The sequence below is a fragment of the Lepidothrix coronata genome, unplaced genomic scaffold (genome assembly GCF_001604755.1).
Source record: "Lepidothrix coronata isolate B3197 unplaced genomic scaffold, Lepidothrix_coronata-1.0 Scaffold9, whole genome shotgun sequence".
In the NCBI taxonomy this organism is placed as follows: domain Eukaryota; kingdom Metazoa; phylum Chordata; class Aves; order Passeriformes; family Pipridae; genus Lepidothrix; species Lepidothrix coronata.
This window is the reverse complement of record NW_016690189.1, coordinates 7,895,518-7,919,018: the sequence shown is the minus strand read 5'-3', so window position 1 is coordinate 7,919,018 and position 23,501 is coordinate 7,895,518. Positions and strand designations below refer to the sequence as shown.

Sequence of the window (23,501 nt, the reverse complement as noted above, 5' to 3'; positions counted from 1 at the left end):
TCAAATGTGCTCGTGTGCAAGGGGTGCTGCAGGCTGCATCCTTCTTGGATGGCAATGATAGCCTTTGGTATACACAGTTTCCATAACAGAGTGACACTTGAGCTCATCTGTCTCTATTAATTTCAAGGCACTTTATGAATGCTCACTAATGAACTCTCCAGGAGGTCCATGCTGTCAGTCTCCAGAGAGGCACAGGTGCCACCACACATCCAGTCCTAGCAGAAGCCTTCACACAAAAGGAAGCCCCCAGTTCTCAAATACCTTGTCAATGCCTCTTGAGCACCAAATTTACACTAGTAACAATTACTGTCACCTGCTTTATCTGTGATGCTGGCTGCCCCTAGTTTCCTTACAGAATCACAGAATGGTTTGGGTTAGAAGGGACCTTAATGTTCATGTAGTTCCAACCCCACTACCACAGGCAGGGACAATTTCCACTGGACCAGGCTTCTTAAATCCCCATCCAACCTGGCCTTAAACACTTCCAGGGATGGGACATCTACAACAGCTCCGGGCAACCAGTTCCGATCTCTCATCACACCTATCATAAAATATTTCTTCCTTATATCCAATTTAAATTTATCCTCTTTCAGTTTGAAACCATTGCCCCTTGTGCTGTCACTAGAAGCCCTGCTAAAAGTCTGTTTCTATCTTTCTTATAAGCCTCCTTTTTATTGAAAGGCTGCAATGAGGTCTCCCCAGAGCCTTCATGAACAACTCCAACTCACTCGGACTTTCTTCATAGGAGAGGTGTCCCAACCTTCTGACCATTTTCATGGCCCTCCTCTGGACCCACTCTAAGAGGTACAAGTCTTTCTTGTGCTGGGGACCCCAGAACTGGCGACACTACTCCAGGTGGGGTCTCACAGGGGCAGGGAGGAAGAATCACCTCCCTTGACCACTGGTCACACTTCTTTCTGATGCAGCTCAGGGTACAATTGACTTTCTGGGCTATGAGCGCACATTGCCATCTCACATCTAATTTTTCATCCCTATATGTGATTTTTCATCCCTTCCTTTCTTCATTCCTTATGTTCTCTTCTCCCCTACCATACTCTTCTTCCTCTTTCTCCACTGGCTATTCCAATTTTTCCAGAACTTCTTCAGCAACCCATACACCCATTAACAATAAAACACACACACTGAAAAAACCAGAACCACATTAATCGTTAAAAATGCTTGTGAACATGGAACAAGCACGTAGCATTAAACCCAAAAATGTGTGAAATTTAGGGAAAACAGAAATAATACTACAAATTTAACAAGTAAAGGAAAAGAAAGGCTAAACAGCAAGAACATTAGAAGAATAGATATAATATCCATTTAACATCCACAAGCATTAAGCAAGAAAATAAAAGCTATCAAGCCAGATTAAATATAGAAAATTGAAGCAGTGGAAAGCAAGACTCTCAAAATGAAGATGGGATCCATCACCCTTAATTTTATGTATCTGACTCCCTCTTTAAGCTTAAACTTGTCCCATCCTGAGAGAGATGTCTCAGGCAAATGGGATGAATCACTTTCTTGAGCTGCCCATCTCTGTACTGACTACAGAAGATGCTCAGTGAACAGCTTTGATCTCCATGTATAAATAGCTCAGATTAGATGTGACAAAGCCCATTAAACACACTGGAAGGCAGAAAGCATACAATATGGACATCATTCAAACACATGAGGTTAGTGAAGGAAGTGGTGGTTTTGCACTTTGACCCTTCTGTCAACCCTTGCAACACTCAGTTGCAATCTCTACCTCATTGTTTCTTCTGTTCATCTATAATGTTTGTTTAGTGGAGCACAGCTTTCCTACCACACTCATACAGCACAAGGCATGTTTGGACACTCCTGCAATGTAAACAATAAGTACTTAGCAGAAAAAATTGGTACACAACACGTTAAATAACTTGCCTGACACCACATGTTTGTAGAGAGCTAATAGTAGCAAGTGACCCTTTGTGGTACTGGTATTTCAAACTCAGACAAAATCCAACTGGAATAATTTCCAGAATGTGCAGTGGCACAAGACTTGCCAAGGCAAAACAGGAGCCCTTCCCATTCTGACTTTATATAATGCCACAGAGTGGCAGACTTTGAGCCTCTTTTTCTTTACTTTTTATTTGCATAAAGCACAGCATTTCCACTCAGACAGCTTCTACAGATTATTACTGTTTTGACAGGGGAGGACTATCACTAGGAAAAGATATATTCTTAAAAATAAAAGTGCTATTTTAATGTTAATATGCCTGGCAACAAAACAAACAGAAAGGAAAGAGATGCAGACAGTAAGGTTGCCTTAATCTATTTTCTTCAAACCACCTAGTGACCCCTTACAAATTAGAATAATGGGGGCATCACAGTAGTACCAGAAGAGATATTTGCAGTGTCCTTTGGTGTGAGAACCGAACTCAAAGTACACCAGGATTTTGCATATGTAATTGCTAAATATTATTCCACCTTAGTATCTGGTATTTGGTTTTGTACAAAAAACAAAGGCCCTGATTCCACACTATCACATGTGTTTAACTTTGTCACAATGAGTTTTCACTGGGATCACAAACAGCAAAAAAGTGAAGCAGTGTGCAGACAAGACTACAGGACTTGGCTGCAGCAGTGATGAGTAGCACATGAAGACTAGTAGATAATTCACATACATTCCAGTTATGCCTAACCAAGGGTTTCTACTCTTTGGTGTCAGTTATACAAAAAACTATCACCAGTTGAGATCACAGCTTCTGCCAATGGGGTAAATGCTCGTAAGCACTGGTAAACACCATGATATAATTTTGAAAGTTGTGGCAAAGGTACTTATCAGCTCATAAGGTGCCACATAGGCAAAGAAAAAAACCCAGTAAGAAACATAAAACATTCAAGAGAAGGCATCTGGTCCTCTGACACAGTGGTACAAACTGCTCCAATGAACACTGAAAATATCTACCTCTAAAGTGGACAACACAAGTACTTATGGAATTTCTAAGCATTTGACCTGCACCCCTTTGAATCAACATCTTACCATTTCTGTCAGCACCCTGCTGTAGAAAGTCAGCAGAATTTCTTCATCAGTCTAATTAGGAAGTGTCATGATGTTAGCTAGCCTGACTGTTACTCTAATTAGCTATAGCATTGGAAGTGAAAGCATGGGAATGAAAAGAGCAATGGATAAATTATAGCTTAGTTAGAATGGCCTGAAAGGCAAGCAGCTGAGTGAGGCTGGACAAAAAGAAATGGATACACACACAACCCTTGAAAATTGAAGAATGTTGCTTTAGCTACAGCATAAAGGCTTGCTTAAATATAGCGAAGTACAGCCTTAAGTGTTCTTTGGTAATTTCTGATTTAAGAAAAGTTTCTTGTGAAAACAATGAGCAATGACTGTGTAGTATTTTCTTTAGTTATTTGATCCTGAGCTTCCTAGCTTTTTAATATTAGTCAGGCCTGAAAACTGAAAGACTTGTAAACATTACCTCTGGAAAGAAAGTTCTAAGAGCAAAGTGTTTGTAGTCAAGGAAGGGAACGGTTCCAAAACTATCCACCACATCTAATTCATCCATCTGCAGTTCAGCAAATCCTGAAAAACCCCATCCCCACCCAGAGAGTTAGTTTAGTTGACACAAAATCATCTTCACAAATATAACTTGTGCCCAGTAGATGTTCCTTAAAAAACAGTTTTCAGGGAAGAGGGGTTCTTTTTATAGCTGAAGCTCTTATGAGCAGGAAAGTAGCAATCCATTTTTTCCCCGACTTCTGCTGAACGAAATACTATATGCAATCCTATTAGCTCAGTGCTATCTGCTACTGCAGTGCACACAATATTAAAGAGAAATTCTGATCCAACACAAAAATACTCCAACAGCTACAAAATAAAAACGTTTATATAATGTGAGCTTCTTGACAGGTTCAGTTCAGAAATTATGCTATACTTAAGCTCTGTAAAGCTCTTTAGACCTACCCTCGCGTATTTCCTTACGAATCTCATATTCCAGCAGTTCAAGTTGCTGACTCTGTTTACGAGTTAACTCTTTGGATTTGTATCTAGTAACTATGAATGCCGCTAAAAAGAAGAAAAAAAGATTATGAGTATAAAAAGCACGGAACAGAAAACCCTCATATAAGAGACATATTTTATTATTATTTTAAGAAACAGAAAGATTAATGTACACTTGCACTCTCCAGGAGGATTAGTGTTTTACTGTTGTCAGTGTGCTAGTACTCATGAGCCCTAGTTATCTGGATTTATACCCCAATGTTTAATAAAAATCATTCCTTTTAACAAGGTCTTAGAATTGTCAATCCAACTTTATTTGAAAGTACAACACACTCTGCTATATAGAGCCTGCACAGTGAGAGACAGAATCTAACAAACACTTCTACTAATAGGAACCTACTTAAGGTAGCACTGATCAAACAGGAAAACCAGTTGTTTTGAAGAGGAAATTCACTTCTAAATTGTTAACTTCTCTAAAGCTTATTTTGAGAGCATAAAAGCATGATATGGTTCCTTTTTAAAATGAACTTTAAAAAAAAATTAACCAACCAAAAAAACAAACACCTAATCTTATTAAAATAAATGGAAATTTATCAAATATATAATCAAATAAAAATGTGCAAAAAAAAAGGGAGCACTAAAAACAGGAAGGGATAACTATTTACCTCCCTCAGTTTAGTAATGACCCATAAGTTCACGAATGATCCAAATGAAACTGAGCAGAAACACCACAAACACTGCCTGAGGATAAGCAGTTTGTTAGGGAACATCTGCCCTAGGGACAGGAGGGTAGCCCAGCTCTGGCAGCCAGAATGGACCAAGTTGTGACACAGGCTTGTCAGTCCTATGGCCTGCTTGATGAAATGATAGTGAATAATCCCAGAAGAACAGACAGAACTACTGTCTTGTAATGTGCTGCGGTCTCACAAGATGGACTCCACCACCAGAACAGAGTTAACTTTGCCCACTCTTGTTGGAACATGGTAAAACCACCAGACTGTTAGTGACAGTTCCAGACGTGTGTATATGTATGTGTTTGTGTCATGATTATACCCTTCAGCAAATCAAAAAATGAAAATGCATTTTGTACTTACCTATAATGACACCCACTACAATAGGTAGCAAAATAAGAACATATAAATATATGTACGATGATGTTGGTTTCACTTCATGCTCAAAATTTCCCAATTTGACCTGAAGAAAAGTAATGGCTGTGTTAATAGAGGACAGTTATTATATCAGTGCTTAAAATGACATTTAATGTGTTTTATAAAAAAGTATGTAAGGCACATAAGGATCATGGTAGATTATTGGGAAGACAGCAGCAATTCAGGAAAACATATGTGAATCAACGTAAAATTAACTTTTACTGGATTTGATGTTTAAGCAGGACAACAGAGCAGTGATGATAAAAATCTGGAGGTCCTTATGCAGCACCACATTTTGTCATGCTCTTGCTGCAAACTAGAGCCCTCAAATGAATGGCAAGAACTGGCCTCCAGCTGGCCAAGTGGCTCATGCCCTTCAGAATCGCTGCTAAACATTCTGGCATTTTGAAGCAAAGAAGGCACACATTAATAATTAAAAACATTCATATGCACTCACAGTGTTACTCTGCTGAGCAGAAAAGTAGTGTAAGACTCATGCTAAGAATGAGGGAAGTAAAATTTTTCATAAGACAACTGGCCCACAGCCCTCTTCCCTATTTCTTTGCAGAACTTTCAACCTCTTTGTGTAGGAGGTATAGCATTCCTGAAGGTCTTAAAAAAAAAAAAAGCAACACATAATACATGGACAACATCCCCCAATAGCCAGTGGGCTTGTCAAAGGCAGGACAGGCATTAATTCTTAGGAGTACATGAAAGTGCTGAAGTCTGCCAGATGCCAAACTGAGGCATTCACCACTGATAATTACAGCAGAAGAAATTTCACAAAGGAGGATCTCAAAGAGGACTGTGAAAGCACATAAATAAAGGGTAGCTAAGACTATAAACAGACTAGATGTAAAAATATGCTTTGACACATAAAAAGATACCACCAAGTGCCAGGGATAGAAATGAGCTTGAGATAATTGAAAAGGAGGGTTGGGTTGAAATTATTTTGGGTTACAGCAGGGAAGGCAGAGATCTGGTGATTGCAATCACTGGCTTGTCACAGGAGGTGAGCAGCCAGGGCAGCTGCAGCCTGCCAACTGGATAGTCACATCGCAGCTACCCAGACACAAGCAAGCAAAAACACCCCACAGGGCTGGAAGGACACAGCCTTTATATTTCTGGGGCCACAAAGAGAGAACAGAATACAAAGCAGATCTATTTCCTTCAGCAGATGTTATTTTTCCTCTGATGTTTCTATGTTTTCACAGTTCCTATAAAAAGTTATTTTGGTCTGAGCCTTCCTAGGATCCCATTTGCCTTTTCCAAGGCTGAAATGCGTTGGTGGCTAAATACATTAACCATCCTGTGACTAATACACCTGCTTTTATCTACTCGTGTCCAACTGCAGGATACCTAAAGCAGAAATTTCTGTTACTCATCTTTGTTTATTGAAACGTAAGACAAAGAACTCATTTAATTTTTTGCTCATATTTGGATTATCTTTAATCTTCACCATTACCTTCCTATCCAGTGGTCCCATTGCTTTCCTCATCTTTTATCTCGCTTATGAATCATAAACTAAATAAGATACACCTGAATTAATCCAATTGCTATTTCTAAATTCATTTTTCCGCATGACATTATAAAACCTCCTCTGGACTGGTAATGCCTCTGAGCTTTATGTCATCAGCAAATGTTATTGGTGCATGCCTTATTTTTGTGTTCAAGGCACTAGTGATATTAAATAATATCATCAACACTGCCCAGAGTCAGCTCCCCATACACAGTATTCGGTTTTTCTAACCCCTACTGTCTTCATAATCACCATGTTAAGTCACCAGAGTGACTTTCAGGTACGTGTGATCTACCGCGTTTCTGTTGCTGAGGAAATCACTCATGTTACAAAATAAAGATATCTAGCATGATCTGCTTTCATTAAAAAGAAGTTGACAATTACCCCATTTTCCACTTACCTCCAGGTCTTTCATGAGCCTCTCATTCAAAATACATTATAAAGTTTTACATAGAGCTGGGATTAAATCAGCAAGCCTGCATTTGTCTAGGTTTTGGGTTTGGGTTTTTTTGTTGTTTTGGGGTTTTTTTGTTGTTTTGTTTTTTTTTTTTTGTTTGTTTGTGTTTTTTTTTTTTGTTATGTAAAATACTAGTTTTATATTTGCTGTTCTCCAGTCATACAGTGTGTCTCCTGACTGCAGTTTTATCTAAAATCTTTTCTACTTAGCCCACAGTATCATGTGTCAGTTCTTCCTCAGTGCTGTGATAGGAATGATCCTGTTCCTGCTGTATTGAGCCCCTTGATCTATCTGAATCTTGCTTCTGTCACAAGAATGGCACTTTCTTCTCTGACAACTCTTTTCAGACTGATCATTCTGTCTTTGAACCCACACTCAATACCCTCTTTCTTCCAGAAAACTAAAGCAAGATACATTTATTCTTGAGCCAAAATTATCTTTTATACCTACGTTATCCTTTCTTCAGTGGTCCTACTTCTTCTATGATTTATTTATAAAATTTTAAAAAGCACTTACTACTTTAAAAAACATTTACTACTCTAAACATTTTTTTTGATGTTGGAAAAAAAAATTTTTAAGGTACTAGAAGTGAAATGTTACATGATAACTACTGCATTTGATTTGCCTTAGTGAAGTAGTGACCTTTCTATGACAGTCACTCCTTTGAAATCTGCAGGATAAGCATGTGATATTGCAAGGCAACATTAATATTTAAATGCAACACCAAACTCAGAAAGGCTTTTCCATGCCATAACTGGCTCAGACGGCAGGATCCACAGATGGGGGATCAGTTAACAGTGATACAAAGTCAAGAATAGCTTTGTTAATCTTTACTATGAGCCATATGCCTTGAAGTTAATAGAGTTATTTCAGTTTTATACCACCACACACTGCAATAAGAGTCTGGCATAATTTTTCCCCCTCTTAAATGGTGATGATCACATTCTAAAAAATTTGTATCTTCATCTTACTCAAGGAGCAAATATCTTAAGCTGCAATTTAGCTCTGACATCCATGCTAATGTTTGTATATTTGGGCTTGGCTTTGTGCCACATGCTCAAAGCATTTTAGCTTTCCCAATGCACATTGAATTTCACCCCCTTTTTCATCCAGAAATGCCTTCTCTTCTGTCTCAGTGGTGATCCTGAAGACAGATTCTTGTCTACTTTGGTAGGAAAAAGTGCCTGGGAGGACGTAATCCTTTTCCTCAAGAACATATTGCAGAAGCAGATTGCTTACAGATCTAAGATGAGGGGTTCTGGAGACAGTGATGCTGTTACGATGATGTCTGTGCTGCAGGCATAGGTATGACAAGCTACTCTTCTCCTGCAGCTCAGCTTGGACTGCAAAACCTACCTCTGACACTACCACAGTAACCAGACAGAAAACGAACGCAGTACTGCCAGTGGTACCTAAGCCAGGCAGGTGTGCTTAGATATGAGGAAGAAAACTGTACTACCAAGTATCAAGAGAAAAGAAAATGCATCCACTTTTGCCCTCGATAAAGAACATTCACGATGAGAATATTCATGATGAGAGCATTAATGATACATTTTACTTCACTTGTATAAACATTCAAACACTGTTGAATTGTAACAAAAGGGAACTGTACTTACAAAAACTTTCACTGTGGAAAAGTCAATCTTGTCTGTTCCTTCCCTTTTGAATTTGCACAGTATGGTGCTACGGTCTGGCTTTTTGGTAATATTTTGGACACTGAACCATATCTTTTTGGTCTGTGCACCAGTAATGTAAGACAGATAAACCTCTACCTCAGTTTTAGAAATATTCAAGTTATCATTTTCTTTCTATAGAGAAAAAAAAAATGAAGAAAATAAAGTCATTAAATACAGAAAGAAAAAAAAAGTATCCCCAAACACTATTTAAAATAAGGCATTGTACTTTATTACTTTCAAACTTACATATATTTTTAATTCCAGATCAGGATCCAGTTCAGTGTGCAGCTGGTAGTTAATGAACACTGGGTCAGGGTGATAGTGTAATTTGACACATGGTATAAAGGTAGTATCCACTTTTAACATCATATCAACAACTTTACCCTCAGTTGCATGGCTCAGGCTTGGTGTTAAGTAATGATATTCAGATGCATTGCCAGGACACCTAGAGACCTAGAAATGCAATAGCAAAGTTGTAACAAAGTTGTAACTCAACAGCGGGTACAATTACAAACAGAGGCACTCAAAACTCATTTTAATGTCTTTCTGACTTCACAAAGATACCTGCTAAACCTCTTCTCTGCAATCAGGGTAGGGCTGCATGAAGAGCACCCAGCAAAATTTCTGAGTTTAGCCTGTGTCTACCTTCAAGCGCATTTATCATACACTGCTTTAAGGCTGATTGCACACTGCTTAGGTAACTATTTCCTGCAGTGAATGAGACAGGAATTGTGACAGCCATTTCTCCTTCCTTCCCCTCAACACAGGTGACAAGAGTAAGACAAGCTCTCCAACTTAACTCCTGAGAGAGTGAGGTTGCTGCAGTCATGGTAGCATTAGGTCACTGTTTACTCCATTGGGTGATGCTGCTGTGTTATGGTCTCTGCAGTGCAAAGGGTCAACAAGATGCCTACCTCCTTAAATACCAGGAGAAAAGGTTTCATCCCAACATCAGCTACAGTCTGCTGCCCCTTCCTGAGGCAGTGGCACCATCTGAGTTCTCAGCATAGAGCCAGAGAGAAGTACAGAACCCCCTCTTCCAACAGACCCATATGTGGAGATTGGGGTGACTCAAAAAGGACAGATTTGGAATAACTTTCTAGACCATAAAAAAAAAGGCTCAGGGAATTATGCAGCTTATGTGTATTCGTGATTTTGTTCTAAGAATGTGTGCAACTGTAATCCTATAGGTGGTCATATTTATTTCAGTAGGGTGACTGACATGTGCCTGCAAGTGTTTGGAAATTGCTGATATCTCCTAAAACCTTAGGAACAAAACCTAATCCATCAAGATACTTCTATTTGGCATTATAAAGGAGATTTAGACTTACTGTGAGGTTTGATCTCTGGTCATCTGAAATAATGACACTGTCCACCACATTAAAATTTCTACCAATTGTAGTAATTTTGCGACCACCACTGCAAAAAAAAAAAAAAAAAAAAGATGTGGAGGAAGGGAAGTTAATACCTGTGTTTCCACAGACAGACAAGTCCTGCATTAAGGCTTCAGCTATGCATGAACTACTCATGAGCATTTTGCTTTGGTAGCAGATGATAAAGTCAAACTGCAGGACAAGATAATTTGATCTATACAGGGTACTTCCACTCTTTCCTCATAATGTAATGGTAAACATTTTTGCCACTTCAAAACCAAACTACTTGATTGCATATACATGTATACCCCTTTTTCAGGGACTGTTCACCTTGTTTTCTATTCATGCAGCCAAAGAGCCAGACCATGATTTAATCTTGATGAAAGAGCATCATGGTATTTCACTGCCCCAGCGCAGCCCAGTCTATGCTTAATTCTTGCCTTCTTCAGGACAAATTGATCGTGCCAGGCACCTCACAGGAAACATTCTTGGCAGTGTTCAGACCATCTGTCTCAGTACACACAATGGTGCTTGTGTCTGAGGGCTCTGGCTCACAATCTCTGCTGAACACAGTTGGAGTGGTTTAAGGTATTATTAATTTCCAGCTGCCTGAGCTGCCTCTCACCTGGAGATGAGGGCATGCATCCTAGCTGCGCAGCTGCTGCAGCTGCCAGCCCAACTCATTACCTCAAATCCACACTTGATGACAAAGATATCAGATTAAGAACCTGCAAGCCGGTAAAAACTGTGCAGGCAGAGGAACAGGTGGAAAGCTGTGCTGAAAATATCTTAAAAACCACCCTGTAAGTCTTTCACCAGATCTGTGATTCTCCCACAGAACAAGCAGAGGCTTGAATAGGGCTCTTTTGGCTTTAGGGAACATCATCGTAAAGTCTGCACATATCACTGCAGGGGTGATTATTTTCACTTTATTTCACTGAAACTTTGCAGGTGAAGGGTATATTAGTATCAAGAAATCAAAGTTAATCAGAGTTAGAATTTACACATGCTACCCATATTTTGGATTTAGCTTTAGTCTGAATAGACTATTTTTGGCTTCTATAAAGGAGAGCTGGGGTGGGCAGGAAGAAGTTTATAAAATCCTGCAAACACAGGATCCATCTTGCAGTTATCAAGTTAAAATATCTGTTAAATCAGGTCATGGGTGTAAATTCATCCTCCACAACAGGCTATAGCAGTCTTCCAAGTATGCATCAGCTGCATCTGGCCAAGGAAGAAGGCTCATATTGGCTCAGTGCAACTACATTTGAATAAATACATAAAAAGTAGAGAAAGACAAAATTTACCTGATCCAGGAGGTATTTGGTGTGATTCTAGAACATGATGGCAGTGAAACATAATGCAGGGTCATTGGTGGTGAACATTTTTTCCCATTAGCCTGTATACATATACTTTTGGCCTCTTTACGTGTTGGTGGGAGAGCAAATGTCATTTGTGTATCATTTAGCACATTTCTAACTTTAATGCTGGAGGAGAAAGAAAACAGACAAACATTGAAACACAGATGTCATTCATTGGTGGTACTACACAAAGCCTATAACCTACAGCAAATGACAAGGAGAAAAGAGGACTGAATCTCTCTCTGAGCTGCCAAGTGGAGGCAGACAGAGAGAGCAGGGAGTTGAAAAGACAAAGTAGGGCATCTTTTGAATGAAGTTTCTGTGTGACACAATAATCACAGAAGTCAGTATAGATATTTAACTTGGGATGAGGCTATGTAATGCAATGTGTGATTTTGCTGTTTACTGTGTACTTCTCCATGCTACCAACACGGTCCATGAGATAGTCAAGAATAAGAATCTTCATCGTCTTTTTCTTTCTCTCCTTTCTCCCTCCTCCTTCTCTCTACTTCCTGTCTTTCCCTCCTTCTCTCCTTTTGTTTTCTGTGGTCCCCTGGAAATTCATGGTTGAAGTAAAAATGGAACATTATGTTTTACAGTGCTAGCTGTGTAAAATGGCCTCGGTAATAACAGGCAGTCATTGCAGCTGCACTTGAAAATAACTGATTCAGAATACGATAGCCTAATTATTTAGGAGGTTACACTGGAAAAGCAGGAGCTGTTGCATGAGATATTTCCTTCCATGGCATGGTGTCTGCACTTTTACAAGCAGAACCCTAGAATATATGGCGAATCTTTTGAAGCAGAGAACTGTCAAACAAAAGCTGAGGTTTTCCTGTGACCTAACTTCTAGCCTGCTGGAAGGCACAGAGGACCACAGGTACAGCACTGTCATATTATTACTGAGAGAACTGACCACCTACCCTTCCATCCTTTGTATTGTACCCAAACACCAAATTCATTTCCATCCTTTGGGAATTTAAAGTGGAAGTATAACTAGAGAGATGTAGAGCATCATCTGCTCTGCTGAGGAGAGGTACATTACAACTGTTCACCCAACCATATTGTTAGAGCAAAATGGGCATAATTTTCACCATGAAAAGTAAATAGTATTATTTTTCAGTTTAACTCACACGTCTGGTTTACAGCCAGTGATCCCAGTCAATATCAGTTTTATGCCGGATGCATGTGTAAAGTTTTCTCCTTTGACTGTTATTTCGCTTTTGCCTAATGTAGAAATCCACAAAGGTTCAATGGATTGAATACTGATATGCTATTAGGAAATAAAGCAAAACAAAATCTGGTTATAAACAGGCTAGGCAGATAAGCAACAGCTGTAAAAACAACTACCACTCAAGAATGCAGATTTTATGGCACTGGAATACATTTTTATTAATAATTTCAAATCTTGTTAAATTTAATCCTGGGAAGCACTGTTAATCACAACTTCTTTACAAGCCAACTATTTTTACCATCGTATTTTATATTTCAATTTATCTCATAACAAAGTTGCCCAAAAGAATCCCAGTCTGACATACTGGAAGGTAGGTATCATAAAAACCCAGCTTGAAATTATGCGTTTTGTGTGACCCCTGAAGAACCAAGAAACAATGCAAGACAAAACCCGTGGTGCTGTCACTACGAGAGATCGGAGAACAAATGAAGGCATCTTTCTTGACCTGAGAAGGGGAAGCAGGGTCAAATCCTCAAATGGAAAATCGAGAAAGAGCCCCAAAATTAGCTTTACTAGAAAGTCTTTTCAAAGTCATGCACAGAACTAAAGGTACAACACAACTGTGGGAGAATTTTTTTGGTATTTCATTTTGATGCTAAGAAGTTCTCCAGCGTTTAAGAACAATCCTAGTTTACTCTGATGCTGCCACAGTCTTACAGAAATGTGGGCAATTTTTAAACTGTGCTTTTCATTGTCTATATTTACTTGTTCTAACTTACTAACACTACTGAATGAGAAGAGAGATTTTTTTCCCTAGTGCATGTACTTGATATATTTGACAGCATCTCATGTTTAATCAGTGTTGCTGCTTCCCCAGTTTCACAATCATACCGACGGTTTCCTCTTTATCTATCTTTCAGACAACAAACTGAAATATTTGAAAAAACAGGAAAATACGCATGTGAAACCACAAACTGTTTGGGACCTTCTCAGGCAAATGATTTCTAGACTGATTTTAGACTGCCTATAATACTAGTTTAAACTGAGTTTTTAGAGTATTGTGATTATCCTGATTTTTGCCGTGCACCCATGGACACATCCCAGGGTTCATTCTTCCCAACTCTGTGAAGGGTGCTGGTGCAAAACCTCTAAGAAAGTCCATCCCACACATTTTTCTCTATCCACTAATCCTTTCATGTACCCAGAGCAGCACTAAGACTTTGGGCTGGTGGTCTGAGGGGACCTTCAGTGTCACACCACCATCCTCTGTGAACAGCTTTTGCCCATTTCAGAAAGGTCTCCGGCACATTGTCCCCACATGCTACTATGGCTCACTGAATGCCAGAGCACTCCAAAGCTAATGTCACCTGTCACCACTGATTGAAAGCTTTCATTTGTGCCTTAGGAAATGGCAAGAGAGTGCAAAGGCTGAGGCCAGAGGCCCTGCAGAAGGGTCTCTAAGATGACCTCTGGTATGGATAATAGAGGAAGGCAAAGGAAATCCCTCACAAACAGCCTGAGGGGGAAAATTTACTCCCACGATTACCCAGGAATCAGTTTAACCCTTGGGACAGGACAACTGAAGCAGAAATCTAAGAGATTAAAGTTAGCAAACCACCAGTGCTTTTCTTCACCTACACCTTGTCCCTCTGCTTGTGCCCAACCTCCAGTGCAAAAGGACAGTCAATATCCTCACACAAATCCAGAAGCCAACTACTACAGAAAGGAGTAAAACACTGCTTTGGGCTCTCACTGGTATCCAGCAGGGAGCCCTGAAGCACCAGAATACTGCAATATCACACAAACACACGGAGATGCCCCAGAGCTGCATAAGGGCCGTGGACCCCAGTGAAGGAAAGGCGAGGCATCCTTTGCCCAGGGGTGCAGTGGGATGCTGTGATGCTTCAGGGCTCCTGCTGGTCTCTCTGCCAGCCTGCCTTGCTTCTTTTCTTACACCAAGAAGAAATCACGGCAAGACCTGTTCACTCTGAAACAGTTTCAGTCCCCTCTGAAATCGTGCCTTCCCTGTGGCTACACGGCACAGACTCCCTCGCAGCATCTTGCCTTGGACTCATGGAGTCAGCGCAGTCATGGCACTGAGGTAAGCTGGCCTCAGCTACTCAAGAGCCTGATTCCCACCCAGCTTGACTGCAACATTTTCTTCAGTAGCAAAAGAAACCATGAATTTCCTCACTGAATGCAGGAGGGACCTTGTGTCCTCACTGGGGTCTGCAGTGCTCATTTCCCCAGCACCAGAGAGCCGCTGACCTTCCAGCTGCTATGTGGCAGGGGGAGAGATGCCCAGTAACAAGAGGGGAGACAGCAGAGGCAGAAGGATATTTATAAAAATCACTAGTTGTGAGGCATGTGATCAAAGTATAAACATGTAAAGAGACATACAGAGAGCGTGCACCAGGTCCTCAGGTAATGTAAATCAGCACAGCCCTGTCAACTTCAATAGAGCTCCATATTTCTGAGCTGCAGCCGCTTCCCCCTTGCCCTGGACAGCCTAACACTTCCCTGGGGCTGTGTAAACAGTGGCAGCCACATCCTCAGAGGTGTGGTTAGCATGGCTGCAGGTCTTGGAGAGATATCTGGCAGCAGCCCAGGTTAAGCAGCCTCTGCCACCCTAGGGAGCCCCTCTCTGGCACAGCCCCTTCTGCACTGCTAGCACAGGGCCCTGAAGAACTGCACCAGGGAACTGGTCCAGATGAAAAATAACCTGCTGAAAGACAACGGTTATTTCCAGCCAAATCAGTTCCCTAGACAAGCATACTCAATCCAACCACTTCAACTGCTGCTCTGGCACAGGGAGGGGGAAGGTGAATGCATGGAAACCAGCAGCTGGAGTCAGGAGGAGGGTGGGGGCTCCCACTGAAAAAAAAGTATATTAATCTAAATGCTCAGCTGGGGTTATGGGAAAACACAAATCCTCTTTCTCCACTCTCCAGTATGTTCTCCTTAAAGCACCAGCAGTCAAAGGAGAGCAGGATTTCAAATGCAATTTCAAGCCCTCTGAATGGATCAATCACTTCTAAATAAACATCTGCCTTTGCACTGCCTCTGGTGCTTTCACTGCCTTGTCCATCACTGTCGTTCCAAGATAAGGCATGTGGAAGAAAGCCATCTCCCAGGCAATTCCAACTATTTACCAATGTCAAATTAATGCACTTGGAAGCAGAGCAAAGCAGAATTTCCTCTGTTCTTTCACCAGACATAATGCTTTAAATGCAGATCAAATCCAGAATATTAATGCTCAGAAGCACAAGTATAACAATCCTACTCGTCTCTGTGAAAAACAAAATGTATTTCGTGATTTTGTTTAAGAAACATCAGCTGAATAGCTGAATTTAAGAGGTAATTTTACCTTCAGAGGTAAAAGTTTGGGTAGTTCTAATGAAACATTTAGAGATAAGAACACAGCTGCTATTTATAACAACCGTGCATCACTCACAGAAAAGCAGAAACCAAAAAGTGTAGGAAGCAAATCTCTATGTACTTACTCATCAGTCAAATTTCTTCTCACTACTCATTTCTTTCCTAACACCTGCATGTCATAAGCAACCACTGATCAAAAGATCACTCAGTTTTATGAGAAAATAAAAACATTTGGGTTCCATAAAGAATGAAGGGATAACCTTGTGGTTAAAGGGCTGGCCTATGAAGCAGAAGGTTAAAGGGCTGGCCTATGAGACAAATAATTTAGATTGTATGCACACATACAATCGATATGATTTCTATAGAGAACTCAGCAACCAGATTCAGCAGGTACTTTGGCACCAGTGACACTTCTTCCTTTCCAGTGATCCAGCTTGTGTGGGATAGATGGAGAGTAGCTCCACCTCCAGTTTTGTCTACAGCCTGGAAACAAGTAAATTTTTCTGGAAGTGTGAACTAGAGATTTACTAACACCCGGGGATTTCAGTTCCTGGACTCATTCTCTAGCCACTTCTCTGTTACCCACTTCTCTGGGTGGCACATGCTCCCCTTCCTTCTTCTCCCCTGGCAGCTATGCTTCAGGAGAAGCTATGATCTGGCTGCATAAAATGAGGAAGAGGTCTGAGACTCTGAAGTCTAGTTTCACAGAGTTGTCTGTGACAGCAGAACTCAAACATGTTTTTAAGTCTAGGTAAAAGATTAAGTATGAAACATTCTCCTTTGTGGTTTGTTTTTGTTGTTTGTTTGGGGTTTTTTTGGGTTTTTTTTTCTGTTGGTCAGCTTACACATCCCAGCCCTCAGTGTGCTGGCTCCTGTGGAGTGCCTAAATACAGCATACAGGGACTGTGGCATTTAAAGCAATATTGCAAATACTGCATCTAGAGGTAGGCACATGACAATTGCAGTGTTCACTGTCTCAACGCCTGGATCTGAAACACAAGTTTTTGTTGGTACCTTTTAACACTACAAAGCACCCAGGTTCTACCTACCAACTGACTGCCTTTTCAACCATATCTCTATTCCTTCTGCAGTCCTCCCACTTTAAATAAATTTCTCCCGCAACCCTCAGAACCCCAATAATGCCGATCTTAAAATGCTAACTAACCTCTGTTTTCCGTGCAGTGGTGATCCCCTTGGAAGCAGTTGCATTACAATTATCCTGAAAAAAAAAATCAGCATTTCTCCATGTCAGGACAAAAAAAGAGACAGATTGCTGATCAGCCATAAAAAAACACAAGGAAAAGGCATCCCAGGGGATTCCAGTTCTCCCCAACAAACTTCACCTGGCAGGTGGTGGCAGGAGAGACACGATCCCATTTACAGCTGGCACATTCACCCTTGCGTACACACTGTGAGCAGCTGGTAACACAGAAAGAGAGTTTTTGTAAGACACAGGAACTCAATCTAGATTGAGTCATGAATGTGAAATTTCAAGTGACAGAAAAGAAGCATAAACCCATGAGAACAACCTGGTAAACATGTAATGAAATGGATAAAACACATAACCTGTGTTTACCCTCCAAGCCTATTGTTCTGTTGTGTTTATTCTGAGGAGAGATCTACTATGAAATACAATCTGTGCTGAGATGCTTAAAGTAATAAATTTCAAAAAAAGCAGGAAGCAGACAGAACACTTTTGGTTTCATTTTGCTGTGATTTACTCCAGTTCATGAGTGGCCAGGTAGTACTTTTTAACCAGAAAAGGGCAGAAAACCATCACTGACTCTTTAACAGCTTGTCCTTGAATTTCTGTTCTGTGTGAGTAGTGCTAGCAAGTATTGCCAGTTTGTTATTGCCTTCTCCTACCAAAAAAGATGCCTGTTGGAGACTACTTTGTCCCTATCTTGCTTTGCAATGCCTCTATAAGCATGGAAGAGAGCCAAGGGCAGCACAGTTCCTCTCCACACATGCTGAGAAATGCTCTGATTTAGAGAAAGACAACTCCTTCCCTGTGTTGCCCCAGGGACAGGGAAGTGATGTGACGCTTCCCAAAAAGCAAAAGTTAATTTCATCCCAGGTGCCTATGGATTAGTCTTTTTGTATAGAGGAGGAATGTTCTGAACAAGAACACTGTAATTATCTATAGTGTATATTAGTCAGATCTTTCTAAATATTAACAACCTCCTATCATAAAGGATTAGGCCATGTACTGGGCACGAGTGCTTCCTCTGCCAGCTCTCAAAAAGAGTGTGGCTCTGAAAAATAATGTGTGCAGAAGAATAGGTATTCATTACTCATATTAGCAGATCAGACATTACTCTCTGGTTTAATTGTATTCATTAGCCATGGACCATACTTAAATTGCATCTGGGTCTAATAAAAAACAGTTTCACAAAGTCACTTTTACAGAATCTCTTGACTCCTCTATTCTAGGTCTTATCCTGAGTACCAGAAATTCACCTTTTTCCCAAGGACAAAAAGGATTTTAATGTCATTGTGACACCCTTTATTATCTCTTCAGGCACGCATCGTAGATTCAGTCACTATAATGACTCTCCTACAGTTAGCTGTCAGGGTCCCATTAAATGAGAGAGTCATCAGAAGTAGCAGCTCTCTAAGAACACACAAAAAAAACCAAACCAAAAAAGGAAAAGAGAAGTAGGCGGAAGTGGGCCAAGAAAAGGGATTTTACTATCTTCAGTGAAATGTATGTAGTTCCTTAAGAAATACCAAAAATAGAATGATGAATGACTTCAGTCCCCCACACCCCACACACATCAATCCCTCAATGAACTTTAGGAAGAACCAGACTCTTACTTTTTTGACTGAAATGTTTGTGTGATATTCCAAGAGCTTGAGGACAGCGATGCTTCGAGAATTAGACAATCTGGAAAAATGTTCATGTTAGATATATGCTGGATATCACAAGAAATAACTGTTAAAAAATAATAGAGTTGAAAGCTCATGTGCTTTCAGCCGTTCTTTACTTGGTATGCACCTTTTCTCATGCATTCACTCCCACTTTTGACTGATAAAAAAGTGTAGATTTTGTCCTTCTATAGCACCCTTCAGCTGAGTTGTGCCAAAGCTTTAAATACACTCATTAATTAAGCTTGATGCCACCACTGCACGACAAACAAAAGTAATATTGTTAGGATACAGATAAGGAAATGCTACCATGAAGCAGGGATATAAAATCATCTCCCAGAAAGCACACAGTGATATGTACTGTGGCACAGCCAGATCCCTAATTCAAGTCTTCTAACTCAACAAACTGTTTTAATGTGAAAGACCCCAACATATCATACTTCTGTCTCTATCTGTCTCAGAGACTTGGTTTCAAGAGTCTCCTTTTGTAATCTATGCAGTAGCAATTTTCATCCTATTTAAATCTTTTATGATTGCATGAGTCAATTTGCCATTACTTCAGCTAGCAATTACTATACCGACAATTCACTGGCAGCTGTGGTATGAAAGACTATCTTCTCTTACGAGCAGAATACCACATCGAAAAGTAGAGTCAGACATATACCACTTATGCCATGGTCTCTTTCATCTGTGAGCCTGCAGATGTGTACATCTGTGAAACGAATGACTGCCTGAGATCAAATGAAACCCATGTGTGCAGACTTTTCTGGCTTCTCTATGCTAGGAAGTAGCTAGCTTTTTAATCCAGAAAAGCTACACATATTTTAAGTATATCTACCTTGCAAAGGTAGACAAACCTTGCCTTTATCGCAGCCTGGCTTATTCAGATGAAAACCAGCTCTGGCTACATCTACAGTTGTTAAATAAGAAGTATCTCCCAGCTCCACATGTCAGCATGGCACTTGCTGCACTTGGGTGCTCACTGCAAAGGTCACCTGAACTGCTTGTTAGAAACAGCCCTTGGGGACCATTCATACTATTAAATACCTTACTAAATGGATAGCAAAGAGTCTGATTTTGATGGTATTTTAATGCTTAAAGATGTAGATGAGTAGACACAGACATTCTGAAATCCTTCATCAAACATTTGCATCTCCAGAAATCTACTTATCTGCAGAAATCTAACATGTTGGCACACAATTGCCTAAATCATTTGCCTATATCAATACATGAGAAAGGTCTCAAGCCATGAGCTACAGAAAAATAGTATTTTGCTAGGAGTAGTAAGTAAAAATAAGGAATTTATCTCCTTCTGGCAAAGCTTGGCTTTTCTTTTAAGTTTGTAAAAATATTTTAAAAACAACACCATCAAATATGGTTTCCTGATTCTGTCTGTGTTGAAATTAATGCAACCTCTTATTTTCTGTATGGTCTGGGCTGACCTTTTAAATGCACTAGACCGCACTGAGAAGCAAGTATTTTCAAAATGGTTTTTTCCGAGAAATTGCACCTAAAGGAGTTTTGCAAGTGCATTCTCTTGTGAGACTGAGGTCACCTTACAAGAGGTACCATAAATAGTAAACATAACTTCACACTTGCATTATCCACTAATACATCCCAGCTCATAGGAGCACATGAGTGATAGTAATACTGGCAGGCACAAGCTAACCTCACAGCCTTCTGGTTAACACTTGAAAAGGGCTCATTTTTGGCACAAAGCAAAGGCAAGGCACGCTGGCTTCCATAACGCTGTACTCTGAGATCCTGCTAATGGAGTTAAGAGAAAGCCTTAGTCCAAAAAGACAAAGAACCAAAACAATATACCTCATAATTACAAGAAAATATAGCTTTTGCGACTGGGTCAATAAAGAACATTTTCCTCTTTTCTAATGCATCTTTCCCTCTCAAAAATCCACTAACAGTGTTTACAAAAGGCAGCTTACTTAATAGACTAGAATACCTATGGATATCACTCTAGCTGTCACCTCCTAGTGACAGACAGTCTTTCCTCCTCAATTCCCAAATCAGTGTTGGATAGGAACTTGACACAACATTTCTATGATGCCAGAACAGCTTTTCCCATACAAAGGCCAAAGGCTCCTGAGATCCAAATATTCCAAGGAACCTCCTTCAGGGGCAAGGGTTTCCTGAGAGAGAGAGAGTTCTTTTGTAGCACTGAGCTCTTCAGAATAACAGATCCCTATAAGTCAGGGATAACATTTCATTCATCTTTTTTACACAAAGGTTTTATAAGAGAATCAGATTTATGAAGGGTATTCCATGTCTTTTGGGCTGTATTATTGAGGAAGAGATAGAGACAGGCATTTGTCTGAATTTTCTGTTTCTTCTCCAAGTCACTTAAAAGCACATGGTATCCCTTCAGCTTGCTATCTGTCCCTCTCTCTTGCATTCTAACGTAAGCAACTTTAGGAAGTTCTAAGGTCAATCCTTATTAAAAAGGCTTTGTGGTTCTATACAGATCCTTGAAGAAATGCAAGGGGAATGTTTCCCTACCTTCAGTCAAATATGACTCTACTGTGAAGGATTATCATCTGATCTTTAAGACCAAAGAACAGCTCAAAAGTCTAGACATTCAGCTAAAAAGTCTAGACATTCAGCTATTTACTATCTCATTCTAGAACTTGTAGCTGTTCATAAGATACACAAACCAGATCACAAGCATCACACATCCAATACAAATCACTCAGGCCTCTAATTCTGAGAACGACTGGTGAACAAAGTAGTACTGGAATCATTGCAATATGATTCAACCAACTATTCAGAAAGGTGAATGAAATCAAGTCAAAAAGATGTACCCACCAAATTGCCCCCGAACCATATATTTTTATACTAATCCTTTACATAGAACAATCACTTTCTCACAGTGTCTAAGTTAGGTTGAAACGGTTAATTAAATCTTAAGTTTATTTACTGGACAGACATTCGTAACTAAATTCTCTTTTTATTTACGCTAGTACAGTTTCTTGCAAAAAAAATATTCTGTTTACAGATGAGAGAAGAGTTAAAACAGGTTTATTTGTCAAGGGAGATCACTAGACCAACACTGCTTCCATTGCTCCAGCCAGTTTGATTGTCAGTTAAGTTTCCTTAGATAGTTATTAATGGCACAATGTAAAGAAATACACTAGTAATGCTAAAACACTGCATTGCTATAGGATGAATGGAAGAAGCTGCTTCCAGACACAGGGTAATGTGTTATTACTCCTAGAAAGGATTCCACATTAACAAAACTTTAATCATCAAGAATAGTGTGAGTATACTCAGATCACTTGACAAAATGTGAATTATTTTTCTTCAATGACATTTAATAAAAAGCATTATGTACTCTCATACTCATTAGGCCTGTATGCAGTACTCCCTAGTAATAAGGGACAGTGAATAAGCACTAAATACATGTAATTGTATGTAATAGTAAAACATACCATTATCAGTTATCATCGGAGTGGTTAGATTGCAGAAGCAGGACGAATTTTTCAGCACTACATTTTCATAAAATATTTCAACAGATGTTACAATTTTTATCATACAGAAAGTAAGGATTTTGCTTACATTTGCAGTCACAACAACCTACAAAACAACAAAAACAAGAATACAACAGTTTTTTTTTGTAATACTTGCTAAGTCATCACCTTGTCTTTACAGAAGATGACAAACTACGAAATGTACAAAATGAAAATTTTTGTGGCGGAAGCAGAGAATTCACTAGGTAGGCTCTCAAAGGAGTGCAACTCTCCTAAATGAAGAAGCAATACAGAAAGAATTCTGAAAGGAACAGCATTGCTTACTCCCAGAAATTAAATGGATTTGTACAATATGTTAGGGGAGCAATCTGAAATAATTTTGAATTTTAAAACTAGAATTTTGCTATAACAGTGTTATATGCTGTTATATTCCTTTAAAAATATTTGAGTAAAAATACACTCAGATCCTCAGAGAGAGACGTCGTTTGCATACATAACCAAAGCGCACTTAATTATGAAACAGAATTTGTATTGTAATGAATTATCCTTTGTTTTTGGCCGAGAGCACTTTACAAATATGATCACATTAGTGTATTCAATCAGGAAATCAGAAACAATAGCGTGCAGATTAAGTGGCTGGTCACAAGAGTTGATAATCAAATACTCAAGGCTGTGGGTGCTGTGAACAGATACAGAGTAAATACTAATATCAAGCACTTAAAGATGCATTTGTGTTAGCATATGTGTCCCAGTGAATGTTTTCTAACTTGTTACAAAGCTCAGAACTTACATAATGCACTTGATATATAGTTACTGGAACATTTAACATAGCTGATACAGTGATACAACAGAAACATTGCCTTCATCAGCATAGTGCATATTTGAATTTTTGACTCAACATCATGAAACATAGCTTTAGGATACATCATAGGAGAGGAAGAGAATATTTATCTAATTGACACATTGAGCTTACTGAGATTTCCAAGACATTTGCCAATTGTTGAGGTAAGAAGCACTAATATATGGATCATGGCAACGAAAGAAGAGAAGCTGCAATAAGCAACAAAATCACGCATTTTAAGTCAC

At 39.6% G+C, this 23,501-nt stretch overlaps 1 protein-coding gene across 1 annotated transcript in view; it reads right to left on the bottom strand.

The window, feature by feature from the left end:
• The window catches only part of PLXNC1 (plexin C1), a 71,129-nt gene that overhangs the window by 27,869 nt on the left and 19,759 nt on the right, over window positions 1-23,501 (bottom strand). Inside the window, exons 6-17 of the mRNA XM_017804511.1 lie at window positions 22,377-22,521; window positions 18,883-18,952; window positions 17,409-17,484; window positions 17,231-17,284; window positions 12,647-12,786; window positions 11,460-11,639; window positions 10,111-10,198; window positions 9,026-9,232; window positions 8,720-8,911; window positions 5,074-5,173; window positions 3,944-4,045; window positions 3,459-3,562 (exon numbers count right to left, since the gene is read on the bottom strand). Of these exons, the coding sequence (XP_017660000.1) occupies window positions 3,459-3,562; window positions 3,944-4,045; window positions 5,074-5,173; window positions 8,720-8,911; window positions 9,026-9,232; window positions 10,111-10,198; window positions 11,460-11,639; window positions 12,647-12,786; window positions 17,231-17,284; window positions 17,409-17,484; window positions 18,883-18,952; window positions 22,377-22,521 (1,458 nt within the window). The remainder of the gene's footprint in view (window positions 1-3,458; window positions 3,563-3,943; window positions 4,046-5,073; window positions 5,174-8,719; window positions 8,912-9,025; window positions 9,233-10,110; window positions 10,199-11,459; window positions 11,640-12,646; window positions 12,787-17,230; window positions 17,285-17,408; window positions 17,485-18,882; window positions 18,953-22,376; window positions 22,522-23,501) is intronic.